General features: G+C 43.4%; 1 protein-coding gene across 6 annotated transcripts in view; it reads right to left on the reverse strand.

Moving 5' to 3' along the window:
* The window catches only part of KDM2B (lysine demethylase 2B), a 104,754-nt gene that overhangs the window by 31,849 nt on the left and 58,600 nt on the right, over positions 1-14,305 (reverse strand). For all 6 annotated transcript variants that reach the window (XM_005424021.3, XM_031059499.1, XM_031059500.1 and 3 more), the window contains 2 exons: positions 12,926-13,380; positions 6,123-6,209 (listed from right to left, as the gene is read on the reverse strand). In XM_005424021.3, coding sequence (XP_005424078.3) covers positions 6,123-6,209; positions 12,926-13,380 — 542 coding nt within the window. The remainder of the gene's footprint in view (positions 1-6,122; positions 6,210-12,925; positions 13,381-14,305) is intronic.

Raw genomic sequence — 14,305 nt, forward strand, 5'->3', positions numbered from 1 at the left:
TTAAAATACAGGTTCATTCTAAAAATCTACCACCCTTTTCACCACAGCTGTCCACTGTTCTTCTTGTGTGCTCTTTGGTTCAGACTGTGAACAATGATCTGAAATCTTACTTCCAGCCTAAATCTATTTCTGGTATGTTTATATTCACTTCTTCCCATGCCAACATTGTCCATTAGCTTAAATAACTCTTTTCCTGCCCTGATGATTATACTCCCTGAAGTCCACACAACAATCATCTCCCCTTCAACTCTGCTGGGCCATGCTGAACCAGGCATGTGCTGCCAGTCTCTGCTCTCCAACATCACATCTTGAATGTATGTGGTTGTGGAGTCCCACATTCACCCTCAACTCAAAATTACCTATAATGGAACTAGAATAGAGTAAAAAAAAAAAAAGCTCAAATGTATGGGTTATGTACCAGAAAAGACTGAACTGACTTGTGATTTTTAGTTTGGGAATAACTGAAACACAGTAATGGGGCATAAAAAAATCATTGACAGCAGAGAGATGAACACAGACCTCATTCAAATTTCTCAGAATGCATAATACAGAGGGCATGAAGTGTGTTTATGATATTGAAGGACAGATCTGAAACAACATAAGGAAGTACTTATCTACACAGAGCTTTATTAAACCGCAGGGGACACTGGTAGAGGATGCTGAGGAGATCAAAAAGATCAACAGGTTCCACAAATTATTAGGTAAATTCACAGAGAGAAAAAAATTCTACTAGGGAAAACTAAGCAGAAAAGATGAAGATATCATCTTCCATCTTAACAGGGCAGATAAGCAAAGGGAATCTCTGTATTACTGCTTTGTCCCTAGGACTCCTTTAGCAGCTGTGACAGCAGCACCAGGAACAGGACAGTGCCACAAGGACTTGGGCTGGTGGAACATGACTTTCCTCAGCCTCAGGAATCAGCCTTTTGCTCTGCCTCTCACAGATCAGCTCATATGAGTTAATCCTTCTTTTTCAGATCCATGGATGTGTCTGCAGAATTCTCCAAAAAGACTTCTAGTAAAAATAATGGGGTACAGACTAAACTGCTGTAGGACAGAACTTACTAATGACAGAAATCAGATGCTGCCATCCCAGAAGGGTCCCTTCAATATGATGCCCTCCTGCGACCACCCCAACCCAAAAAAACCAGCCTGAGAGATGATTTCCTTTTTTTTTTCAATGATCACTTTTTCTTCCTGCTTCTCAGGCCCTGATACAGAACTATGAACATTATTTGCACTGCCAATTGCAGGGAAACTGGTATTTAAAAAAAACAATAATCCAATCAAAGTTTCAGTTCGTGGCCTTTACTAATTAATAGTATTCCATTAAATACGAATATTACCATTTCCTTATTAGACTTCTCAGCTATCTTCTTTTAAAATCAACAGGTAAAAATTACATGGAGAAAGAGTATGAACAGGCATCAGAGAAACAGCCACATACGGCAGCTCTGTTAACCAGCTCCTGAAAATTACAGCTCCATCTCCTGCTCACAGCCAGTCCTAAATATATTTGGACACTCACTCTCATTGCAAATGCAGTGGCTTTAGTTTTGTGCCAGGTAAGGAGATGAGAATCCAGCTCCCAGTCTGCATTTCTAACTCTTCACAGAACAGGAGAGTCCAAACATATTTTAGTTCTTTATAGCTGCTCTTCATAGACAACTAAAGATCTTTATCACGATAAAAACAGAAGGCACTGCCACAGAGTGTAATTACATGCTGCTGGAGTTGACTGTTTTCTTCCAGAAATAGGAAATGGTTTGAAAAATGTGGTTTCTGCTTAAGCCATATTCTGAGTTCCTTAAATAAAATACTATCCCTAATTCCTGTGCAGATAAATGGGAACTCTGGTACTGCAGGGCTGAGTAACTCATGGGAATGGGTTTGGAGGCTGGGCTTGGCAGGCACCAGCTTCCTGCTCCAGTGACCAGCTGTGAGTTGCCACAGTGGAAAATCAGGTTTAGGCTCTGTTCACACCACCCAAAAGTTCATGTCCCAGGGATGGGGTGGAAGTTAGTTGGGATGATTCCTTGCTCCTCTTTAGTTGCTGAAGAACCCAGCGTTTGAAGGCAGTGTGCCCTATGGAGCTCTTCCCTTTGGACAGCATGGCACAGCAGGATTTGGACGAAGGGTGGACTTGATGATCCTGGAGGTTTTTGCAACCTTAATGAGCCATGACTGCAACCCCCCAGATAACACTGAGCCCTGCACCAAGTGAGGAGAGGCCAGTGCTGCACAGCCCCCAGCACAGGAACAGGATGGGGGCTGCACATCCACAGCTGCATCCGCGCCGGCAGCGCTGGGAAATGTCCTGCCTGGAGGTGCAGGAACTGTCAGCCAGCAGGACAAGCAGGTTTCACAGATCCACTCAGCCCCACATTCCTGATTCCTTCAACAGGCCTAAATTAGGATTGTTGTACATATCCTAAGACCACTGGCACTGGACTGTTGTCTCTTACTGTACAGCTAAAAGAAAAAGACAGGTTCTTGCTTCTACTGAAATAGAGTTTCCAAAGGGGGGGAAAAAGGTGCCTAAAGGAGAGTAATTATTGTGCTAAATAATTATCAATAAATTATATGAAGTACAAGCAACTCAAAATAGCTCCATAAAGATGAGTAAATATAATCTGAAGAGGTGTCTATGAATCACACTCCATCTCTCTTATTACCACAAAACAATAATGGTTCCTACATTTTACTACAGAACTTTTCACTGAAGATGCAAGAGATCTTTATAACCATTAATTTCACCTCACAGGCTCTCAGTTGGGAAGCCCCATCTCCACCAGGAAAAGCTCAGGGAGCAGGAGTGTGCCATTCACCTCACACGACACAAGGTGCTGCAGCAGAGCTGGGGACAGGCACAGACCCCGACCTCCCATTTTGTCCATGAACCACAAGATCATCAAATGTCACCCAGTTATTCCATCTACTCACTAAACCATTGCTGATCATTGCTTCTGTTTCTTTGCCCAGAGAACCACTCTCTCTGTCAGGGAGCTGCAGTGTGACTGGCAGCCCCAAATGCTTTGGGAAAGGTGGACAGAGCAGGGCCAGGACACACGGACAGGTCTGCCCTGTACTTGGTGAAATGTCCTGCCCATGACACCTCCTCCCCTCTGGAGTGGGGTCTGAGGTGAATGAACATATTTTCTTCCTTAAACCCCAGTATGTCACAGGCTTCAGGAGCCTTTCTGCAGCTCTGTGCACGCTGCTCATGTCACACTCACAACACGTGAAAGAAACTGACTTGGGTGTAAAGGGAAACATTATTTGCTGCTTCGAAAATCATTCAGGTTACCAAAGGCACATTCCTTCAAAACAAGTCAATGGAACCAAGCTCGACCTCCCCCAACTTGGGTTACTTACACAGACACTCCCTGTCCCTATTCCCTGACTTTAATCAGGGTTCTCTCCCTCTGCTCTTTGCTTTTTCCCATTCCATCCCTTTTCAGTCCTTGCTTCTCTCCTAATCCTGCTCTCTTGCCATTTCTAGTCTCTTCCCCTCCTTTCTTTACAGTAATTTCCATTTTCTTTGAAATGTTTTGGCATTTAATGCTGGCTTTATTCTTCCTTCTCCATCTGCCGCTCTTGTCTTTCTAAATCTCTTCTGGAGCCTTCTCTCGGGAGAAAGCAAGAGAGATGTACTCTGTTCCATGTACTGCTTCGTCTTTCTGGATTTCAGTTCCATTCTTTTCCTTCATGCCTTGGAATCAGACAATCCTCCTGTCCCTGGAAGCTGATACCAACTAAAATGTCTCCTTGCAGCTCCACATTAGCAGGTACTGTGCTGTACTGGATCTCCTGCTCCCTTTGAACACGAGGATCTCAGGAGAGCACTGGGAAACAGCTGCCATTTCTCCTATAAAAACTACAAGACTGCAGAAAGCAAAATTACTGGTAGATTTTACTCCCCTGCCTTGTGCTCAACATTTGTGGGATCTTCTGGCTATGGAGACTTGCTCCACCAGCTACAATCCATTTTCCAAGGGAGTTTCCCCGTCCCTAAGGGTTTTTCTTCTCTGTAAAATCTTCTATTTCATTATCAGGGCTTACAGGGAACAAAGGAGAAATAACCAAGCTTAACTACTAAAACTGCTTTTAGACAAATCTCCCCTATATTATCTTTCCCACAGATTTTAATTTGGAAAGGCTCAGCTCTAAGATGCCTCTTCCGTCTTTCCCACAGATTTTAATTTGGAACTCAAAGGCTCAGCTCTAAGATGCCTCTTCCCAGCCTGTTCACTTGGCCTCTGTTCCCAGGAAGAGAAATAGCTGCAACATGGAAGATGACAAGGACATTTGCCAATTAGAAGCACCACAACAAATTTCTCTTGGGAAATGTGCAGCCCTATCTGCAAGTGTACCTTTGAACTAAAACATAAGACATAACAGAAACTGATCACAGATTAAGCAAAGCAAATATTAAGAGAATAGTGAAAGCATTTTTTCTCCTATCAATTTTTGTTTATTTCCAAACTAAAGTCTGACTATCTGTGAAAGTTTTCCTTGTATTTGTTATTAACTGCTATGTTTGATATTGTCATACCAGTGGGAATGATACCTCCTGAATGTTTTTGCTTTCAGAAAGGCAGAAGGAAAATAAACACCTGAAAAAAAATCCCTTGCAGCCAGCAAGATGGATTTTGCAAAAAAGGGTAAGATTTAAGTCACAAAAATTACAAATCCTTTACAGTTGCAGTTACATTGCCAATACACAGAAATAAAATAGAAGAAATGAAGGATTTATCAAGGTTCCAAAATAAAGTGAACAAGAACATTAACAAATGCCAAAGCTTATAAAAGCCTCAAAGCACTCAGATCCTCCCTTCTCTCACAAGCTCAAAAGGGAGTCAGTTGTTTCTCAGTTTTATCTTACATGTTTCCCACACCACCTTTTCTCTGGTCACAGAGATTTTGCTTTATCCAATGCCTAAAATATACTTGACCATGGCATGAGCACAGCCATAAACCAGCTGGAGTGGAGAATCCCACACCTGTTTCTCAAGGTTTTCCACTGTTGTTTCTAAACCAATGTTTTAAACACAGAGCATATTCCCATGGATTTATTACAAGCTAAAAGGGAAATATGTATTTAACAAGACCCAATTCCTCTGAAATATGCTGAGCTAAAACCCAAAAAGAGACCAAGAAGGAACGTGATGAATCCTGCCCCACTCTCCTCTGGCAGTTCCATGTTTATGGTCTCCTACCTCCCACCTGCAAACAGCAAATTCTCATGGCTACATGTGCCATACCAAGTTCACCAGCACAAAAAGTGAGAAGTGAGTGAATTATCTTCCCTAATAATTAGTTGAAATGTATCTACAGGGATAATGAGAGATTTTCAGATCGAAGCCTGATTTAAGCTGACCGACCCCTTCAGCATTTCTAAAGAAATAATGGATTATAAAACTAATTCAGTGAAAAATGAAAGTAAAAATAGAAGCGATGAGACATCTTCTAAATAAGCAAAGCTGCTTTTACAGCGTGCTGAATAACTGCAGTGTGGTAAACATACCACTGTTATAAATAACAACCAGCCTTTTGACATTGTTCTTTCGTTAATTATTTCAAATTCTCTATCAGCCTTAACGAAGCAAACCTCATGGTTCTCCTGCAGAGTGAAAATAATCACTCCCATGTAAAGGAGGAAAAATTAGGCTGTAAGGACAGAAAACAATGCTTCAAAGCTACAGTGGCACATGTACAGAGCACTCAGGAAGTCTCACAGTGTAAGAGAAAAAACATCTTCTTGTTCAGACGAGAGTGTTCCCTAAGTGACTGATTTGTAGCATTTACACATCATTTAATTTTACACAAAATGCATCAAAATTTTTAGATTTAACCATAATTAGTAAACGATCAAGACATATCAAAGTTTTATACTGGTAAGTAAGGCTCAAATTCTTTTTAAATGGCAACTCTGATTTCTCCCTGCTAAGGCACTTTCTTGTTTTGCTTCAAGTCTTAATCATAAAACCATTAAAAGAAACATTTTGTGTTAAAAATGCTAGCAGCTGCCAACAGATAATACACAGCACTTTGTCAGATGATAGATAAATAAACAGCAGACCAGGCACAACAATGGTTAGTAAGTAATTGTGTCTCATTACCTTTGTGGTCTTCTTGGGCCAGCTGACCACAGGGACACCCGAAATGGCAAGATTTTGGTCATCATCAGCATGCTCCTTTAGTATGTTCTGTTGTAAATGAAAAGGCCTTTATTAACCAGAGAAACATTTCTCCAACTCAAGAGTGCAGAGGCCTCTGCTCTCATGGCAGAGGGACAAGATCTCTGCAAGTTACTTTTGCTTCCAAACTTCCAATTGCCACTGAAACTCTAGCACCCTCTCATTAACATCCAAGATGTGAAACTTCTTGCAAAACAGGCAGCAAAACCAGCCATCAATCACCTCAAATGTTACAGAATTCTTTAATATTGGTGTGTCCAAGACTGGTGTTTTACCACTGTCACCTCTCTCCCTCAAATCCAGGTCATTAAATCCCAACTGACCCCACCTCTGACCCTTCTCTCCTAATCAAGGCTACAGAAGGCCTGAGAAGCAGTGAGGCTCTGCCCCTGTTATTTCAGCCATCACAGGCATCAGGTGTGTAGTCTGGAGCAATCCTCAGATGCCTGATCATTCAGGTAAGCCAAGAATAAAAATGTACCCTGGAGCCTTTCATCTTTTTGCACATGGCAATCCAAGAGCATCATCATTCCCACTGCCCTTCCTCCCCCCATGATGGGCAGGACAGAGCTGCTGGAATCCAGTTCCTTTATGTGACCAGCTGAGGCATTCAGGTTCCTGAGAGATCACCAGGAAAGGATCTGACTATGGACAGCATTAAGGGAAAAAGATTGGTCTCCCCTCCCTTCCACCCCCACCAAACCCTTTTCTTTGATGCACTGTTCTAGAAATTTCGTGAGTGGGTTGCACAGGCTGACACAGCTTCCACCACTGTGAATCACTCCCATGACCAGTAACTCAACCCAGAGCTGGTAAAACACTCCATGGTGCAGCTGGGAGCAGTCCACGCTCCCCTCCCGTGACTCCCTACATGCTCACTAATTTAGCTACAAAACTCTTCATTTTGGACTTCAGGTGGCTGAAAAGGAAGAAATGAAAACAAAAAAAAATAGGAGTCAGAAGGAGGATTCTGCTGTGCTGCTGAAAACTGAAGGCCAAAATCAGCACCAATGGGTTAAAGACCAAAAAAAAGCTCCAATAGAACAAATGAGAACTGCAGGTTGGAAATTACTTCAACAGAGTATTTAGGAGATGACCCCAGACAATGAAGTTCAGCGGTGCTGTTCCCAAGTATATGAAAAAAGCTTAATTAGCCAACAACAGGCAGCAGGCTCTGTCAGTCCCCAGTGCAGCACTCTAGTAATTAGTAATTTCACACACTATACAAAAGAGCTTAAAATACAGTAATTGTTTTAATAGGGAGTGCACTTGGAATTCATCTGTAATCCTCCAACTAAAGCCCAGAGTGTGATAGCATGTTCCAGTCCCCAGGAGCCTGAGTTTGGATCAGTGTCCCTGGGGCTAACTCTCTCCCTGGAGCTCAGACAACCTGTCCCACTCAGCCCAATTCCCCAGCCTGTGCTTACATGAGAGTTGTGTTACAGCAGCCAGCACAGCCCCAGCACAGAGCTGCCCCTGCAGACAGCAGCACCCCAGCAAGGCTGTTGGGGATGCTGGTCAGGCTGGAAGCAAAATAAGAGATCCAGAACAAGCCCAGTTTCATCAGCCTGGTGCTGTGGCTGCACTCAGGGGGTTGCAAAGCTGAGGAGTAAAACCCAGCTTGTCCCAGCCTGGCTGTGATGCAGAGTCTGTATTGTACCTGCTCTTCCAGTGCAACACCCAACAACTTTTAATCATTGGCAAATTAACTCTTGGCCATGCTGAGATGAAGTGAGCACCTCTTTTCTCATGTCCTTTTTATTTGGAGAGAGATCACTGCATTAACTGAGCTGTGACCACATTCTGAAAGTTCAATCCTAAAACTGAGAGCTCTTTTGTATTCTCATTGCAAAGCCAAAATTCTCCAGAACAAGGAGGCAGCTTGAGAGCCATAAACAAAGGACAAATTAATCCCTTTTTACTTTGCTACTCTTAGGTCTGAAAGCCTGTAAGACAGAAAATCTTAACATTTCCACTAACGACTGTCAGAGACTCGGAGTTCAATGGAAAGCACAGTATATTCCAAGAACTTGGCAAGGTAATGAAGGTTTCTTGTTATCATATGTATCACGTGAAAATATTATCCAAGGAGAAATGCAAAACGATGGCAGCTTCTCATGTGAGGCAGCTGAAAACAAGGGCTGTCTGCACAGAGCACAGCACAGAGCACAGCACAGCCACACTTGGGCTGACTGCAGCGTCAAGTGTCAGCTCACAACAGGCTGGGGGAGGCAGGGTTTTGTTCACCTGCTTAAAAACAAGAAAAAAGAAGATAAAGAAAAGCCATAGGGCTCCAGTTAGAGGAACAACGTGATGCTCTTCCAGCACAAGGTGGCTCGATTCATTACACTTGAGGGCTGTGGTGACAACAGCAGGTATGAAGGGAAGAAGCTGATTAACTGTAGAAGAATTCAGCTTAGCCATTAATTTCAAAAGCACAGCAAGGAATGACTCCTCTGAAATGCATTCAGTAGAGGGAGGTTTTTTTCTGTCATCAGAATGGGAAGGGGGTAAGATTTCTTGGCAAGAAAAAGTAAGAACATATTTCAGTAGATATCATCTGTCTTGCACAAGAATCTTCTCCTGCTGCCAAGGAGTTGCAGATATTTGACAACCTCTGTTCTTCAAACCGAGTTTCTTCTGCTCTAATGGGCTTCCACAGGCCCTTCTGAAGAACAGCAGTGTTTTTGCTCGGAAGTGGCCAAGGTCTGTGGCATTAGTAAGAGGCAGATCTCACAATCCTGTTCCCCAACAGCAGCAGAGGAATTACCATCCTCTGGTACCATACAGAAATGTTTTGTGCAGAAATCAGAGGCTGCACACAGGTGAGAATCCCTGGCAGTGGGTTTCATGTGTGCCACAATCCAAGGTCTGCTCAGCTTTACCTGTCCTGTGACGTGGCGTGCAAACTACACCGAGGAGGACAATGATGATATATCACAGTGACCTCTTCTTCATGCATAAGCCCACCCCAGCACTGCTGCAACCACCAGGGACTGAATTCCCTGTTTGGGCTGAGGGAAGAACTGACCTGCTCTCCAAGTGAGGCCTGTTCCACTCTGCAAATAAGCCTCCCTTGTGCTGCTGCACTCCATCGATCACGGTGATAAATGGGTGCTCAATCTGCAGAGGCAGCACTTGGCACTTCTGGATTGCTGTGTCCCCACCACACAGGCACACTTAGTTTGGAGCTCAGATGATGTGTAAGGAATTTACACAGGCTTAGTTTAGTTTTCAGTCTCCCTTCTGGTAAGGAAAATAAATTACTTTACTTCAGAAAGTCTCACCTGCTTTACATTAAATAGCTGTAAATAGCTGTGGTTGTGTTTACCACTAAGAGCAGTAATCCAGTCACCCATCCTTTACTGTGCTCTTGCTCAGCTGGCAAAGCACGGATTCTTTGTGAGCTACCCGATTAGTTCTGTGAAACTTCGCATCACTGAATAAAATGGTTTCCTTTCTCCAGTTTAACTATCCATATCCTGTTTTCTGAAAACATTAATTATCTTCCTAAAGCACAAAGACAGACTTGAATGTCATACAAAAAAAGTTCCTGAGTGTATTTCATTAAGAAATAAAAGTGCTAGAATAAACACTGATTTATTTGCTTCAGGAAGAAACTTGTTTAAGACTTTCCCAGCAGAGCAAGAGCTTTCAGACTTTGTCAGAGCATGTTCTTGCTATGCATTTGTTAAAAATAACTCTCAAATGGGTGCACTAAAAGGGTACTTCTAATAGGAAGCATTATTAATACATCACATGGCTGAAAGTTGGGTTGTCCATGAAATAAACTTTGTTAATACAGCCAAGCCCAGTCACAGCACGGGTCATTAGCACAGCTCCTGCAGGATTCCTGCCTCCATTCAGTCACACAGCTGACTGCTGCTCTGGGTGTTCACCAGGGTGAGGCAAAGGGGCCAGGCCTCTGCTCACTCCACTGCTGATGCCATCAGCAAACCCCACGTTATTATCTGTACAGGTTGGAAAACTAGCAGCAAAATAGAGAAAATGATTCAGTGGTCAAGGAGATAAATACCATTCTGGAAAATGGACTGTATTTCTTCCTCTGCCATTAGGTTTTTATGTGGTAAAGGGCAAATCTTTTAAGTTAAGTTTCCACAGGGCGTCATGAGTTGTGTGCTCCTGCTCTTCCTCATGCCTGGCTTGGATGCTAAAGATCAGACCTCCTGCTCTGCAGAAATGTTAAAGCACGACTGTTTCAATATAATTAAAATCATCTTTTGCACATATCATTGTTAAATACACTAACTGTCCTGTGGCATGTAAAGCCAGTACCCAAAATTACTTTTATCTTAATCTCCCCCAGTTCCCAGTGATAACAACAGCTCATCCATTATGTGTGGAGCAGAGGGTGGGGATCCCTGGGAACCCCAAGGGAACATTGATTCACCCTGTCCAGCTAAGGGGCTGAACATCAGAACCTGATGGAACAGCAAGGGTGGAACAGCTGCAGCTCACATCAAGGAACCCCAGATCCTGCAAGGACCATTGTGCTGGAGCATGCTCAGAGGACTAAAATCTGTCACTTGGCAACTCCTCCCTCAGCACGCCCCATCCTTTGAAGGTAAAAGCTCTAAACACACTCACACACTTGGGTTTGATTTTTTTTTTTAAGTGAATAAACCGAATAAAACAAACCTCATGCTCTGAGGAGATGGGATGCTTTGGCTCCACTGCACTGCTCTCTGCCACATCAACAGTGGCAGGAAGGAGGGATGGCTGCTGCACCCAAGGTCCCAGTAGATGGGAATGGGTCACACCTTGTCACTGGCTGCCTGTGACAATCTGATGATGAGCAAAGAGAAGGCCTTGCTGGGAATCCTGGACTCCCCCCTGGCCTGGGAGGCAATGTACACAAGTGCCCCTGACTGCCCCCATTCCTTCAGAGCACCTGGGAAGGGGATTGTGCAACCACAGGGAGTTATGGAGGAAGCTGATTGCATGGGCTTTAATTAATTTACTCTGCCATACTGAGTTCCACTCTCTGAAGACTGAGGGCTGGCTTATATGTGGGTCAACACTGTAACAAAGATGGGTGAGAAAGTTCTTTAGCAGTTCTTTAGACACTGTTCAAGAAGATGTTTGAGTTTACATGGTTTTTTAAAAGTCTCACTCTGGCTAATCAGTCACAGACTGGCCAAACATCCAGAGGTGATTCCAGGGGAAACAATCCTGCAGCGTGTCTGATGTTTAGATGTGGTCATGGGCTCTTTCACCAGCAGGGAACCATCAGTATCCAGATGTTGGGCTACATCCTGATGGTTACAGCATGTGCTGGCAAGGACAGAAAGTTTAGAAGCCACAACCAGTTATCAAAGGAGATGGAACATCAAGCTGTACACCATAACTGGCAGGTGCTCACTTAATACCAGTTACAGCACAGTATCACCAAAAATGTGATATTGGCCTTTTTTTTAACAGTCCATTTGTAGCTCTCCATCTCTGTAGTCAGTGAATCCACTGCTCTGGAGAGGAATAGGAAAACAGATACTCCCACACAGTGCTTTAAGCCAGATTCACATATGGTACCTTGCTGTGTTCTGGGGAGATGTCTCACAGCACTCTGGAGTCTGGCATCCAGAGAGGGAGAGGATCCCACTCAGAACATCTGCACCAGCCATTATATGTTGCACCCCTTTCTGGATTTTGAAGTGAAAATTATCCTGGGCATCAAGCTTGAGAAGTAACATGACCATTCTTTCTGCTTCACCACAAATTCAACTTCTGGTCTTCATTTTGATTTCTGATTAAAAGATGACTGATCCCAGAGCAAGCTTGTGAATCCACATCTGCAAGCTTTGAGCAGGTGTGTCCACTTTCATGTACAAAGTGGCTGATTTTGCAAGAAGAGAATTCCTGAGCTCTTGTGGTTTACCAGAACGAGAGCAGTGTATCACACTGCCAAGCTCCAAGATCAGGGAATATGGTTCCACTGCACACTGCACATGTTCAGCCTTCTCTAATGGCTTTGAAGCCTTTCTAAGCAGCTGTTACACCACTTGCACTAAAATAGTACAGGCTCCCTCCCCATTTACCACATAAACACGTATTTTCCCCCTCAGATTGTGCCTTACAGAGCTCTTGTGTATAAAAAATATGTAACTAAAGATCCATACTGTTCACAGACTGAAAATCCACAGAGAAGTTGTGTCACTAGTGAGTACTCACTCCTCACACCAACTCCAAAACCAATATATTGTACCAGTGGAGAATAATTATCAACCTATAGAGGGCAATGGAGGAAAGGAAAATGAAAAAGGTGAAAGGAAAAAAAAAGCAGCTGGAAGCGTTAGACAATCTATCTTCTGAGCTGCAATCAAGTATTTACATTTTGTATGTGTCAGCTAATGAGGTGTACACCAGGGAGACACGAGACCAAAAAGGGCTGATTAAAACTGTAAATATAAACAGACTTTTTGAGGTATAATATTTACATGTGGAACATAACAAGTGCTGAATTATGAGAGGATATAAACTTTTGGCCACTATTGTGACAGTCAGAAAGGACTGTGTCACTCAAACCTGGCTGCAAACAGGAGCCAGCGACAGCTTTGGTTCAAGGAATCATTTCCCTGTCAGCCAGAGCAGCCTGACCTGAGCTGGTCACCACACACAGCTGCCACCCCACTGCAGCAGAACTCTGCCTTCTGCAAAAGAGTCTGTGTGAGCAGAGTTTGTGTGGATCACCAAGTTATCACACCCACCTTCATGTCCTCCAGGAGAGCCTGAGGGTCCTCAATGCCTTCTGGAACACACTTCTTGTTCTCTGGGAGGGATTCAAGCTTTTCCACCAGGGCTTTTAAACCCTTCAGTTCAAATTCTGTGAGGTGAGTCCATTTGGTTGAAACTTCTGTAGCGGGAGACCCCGTGGGTGTTTTGGGATAGTCCGTGGGGGTCGTTGATTTGATGCTGTCATCTGACTCATTAGACAAAGTTCTTTTCAGGTACCTCATTACTGTGGCTTTTTGTTTCCTCCCTGCAGCCTCCTTCCCTTCTGAGTGTGTGCTGTTGGGTGAGGAGGAGCCATCCACCAAGGATTTGGAGTTCTTATCCAAGCTGTCATCTTTCTCCTCCTGGAGATGGGCATCACAAGATTCTTCATCCATGTCTAACCACGAATCTGATGAGTAGCTGTCTGTGCTGCGTTTTCTCTTTGCATCTGAAAGTTAGAAAAAGAATGCTGAATTTTTAGCCAGTGTAACCTCACAGCTGAGGCACTTCTGTACCACTGGGGCCAGGTGCTGCCTATTTCAAAGGGCACTGGAGAATGGTTTAGTGAGTATGTGACAGGAATGGGCTTTATTCAGCTGATTTTTAATTTTTTTTTCTTTGAGGGGGGCGCTTGTTTGTCTGTTTTAATGCTGGTTTTCATTAACATCTACTCAGTTCAAATGACTGGGGAACATTTAGGGAAAAATTATGCTTTCTTCAAAGCTTCAGTCCTCTATGTCTTCAATTAGAAGGAGGCAGAGCTCTTAAGTCACACACAATTAATTTTCCCACAAATCCGAAAAAGACCAGATTCGGCAGCTTTACAGCTTTAAGAGGAGAGTTAGCACAGAAGGAGGAGGGGGAAATGATGGCAGAAGGCACGTTAAAATGCTGTACATCATCATTCTTCCAGGAACCCTGCACAGCACAAAATCAACTCCTCACTACTTTTCCTCTCTGCAAGCAACAAACTGTTGATAAAACAAGAACCCCCAGTTGTTAGTGCATGAATGCTCATTGCTCTTCTGAGACACAGGATTTCAACTGTGCTTATTTTACGACAACAAGACAAAACACACTGAGAAACACAGGGACTGTCACAGCTACATGCTACTGGTTTTCTTAATGCCATTCCCAACACATTTTAGGTACTTCTCAGGAAAATTTAAAGGCAAGTTTCTGAGTCTAAAGATCTATTAATCTTGATTTTCCCCTAAGAGCCCCAATGTTACCCAACTCCATGCAATCAAGCAGTGAAAGCAATGTAGGAAACCAGTGGCCACGGTTCCCTCAAGCACACATCTTTTCTTATTTATTAGACACAATTTCCCTGACTAAATGAACAACATTGAATGCAGGCTAGCAACAGCAGG

Source organism: Geospiza fortis, unplaced genomic scaffold (assembly GCF_000277835.1).
Source record: "Geospiza fortis unplaced genomic scaffold, GeoFor_1.0 scaffold145, whole genome shotgun sequence".
NCBI classification, from domain to species: Eukaryota; Metazoa; Chordata; class Aves; order Passeriformes; family Thraupidae; genus Geospiza; species Geospiza fortis.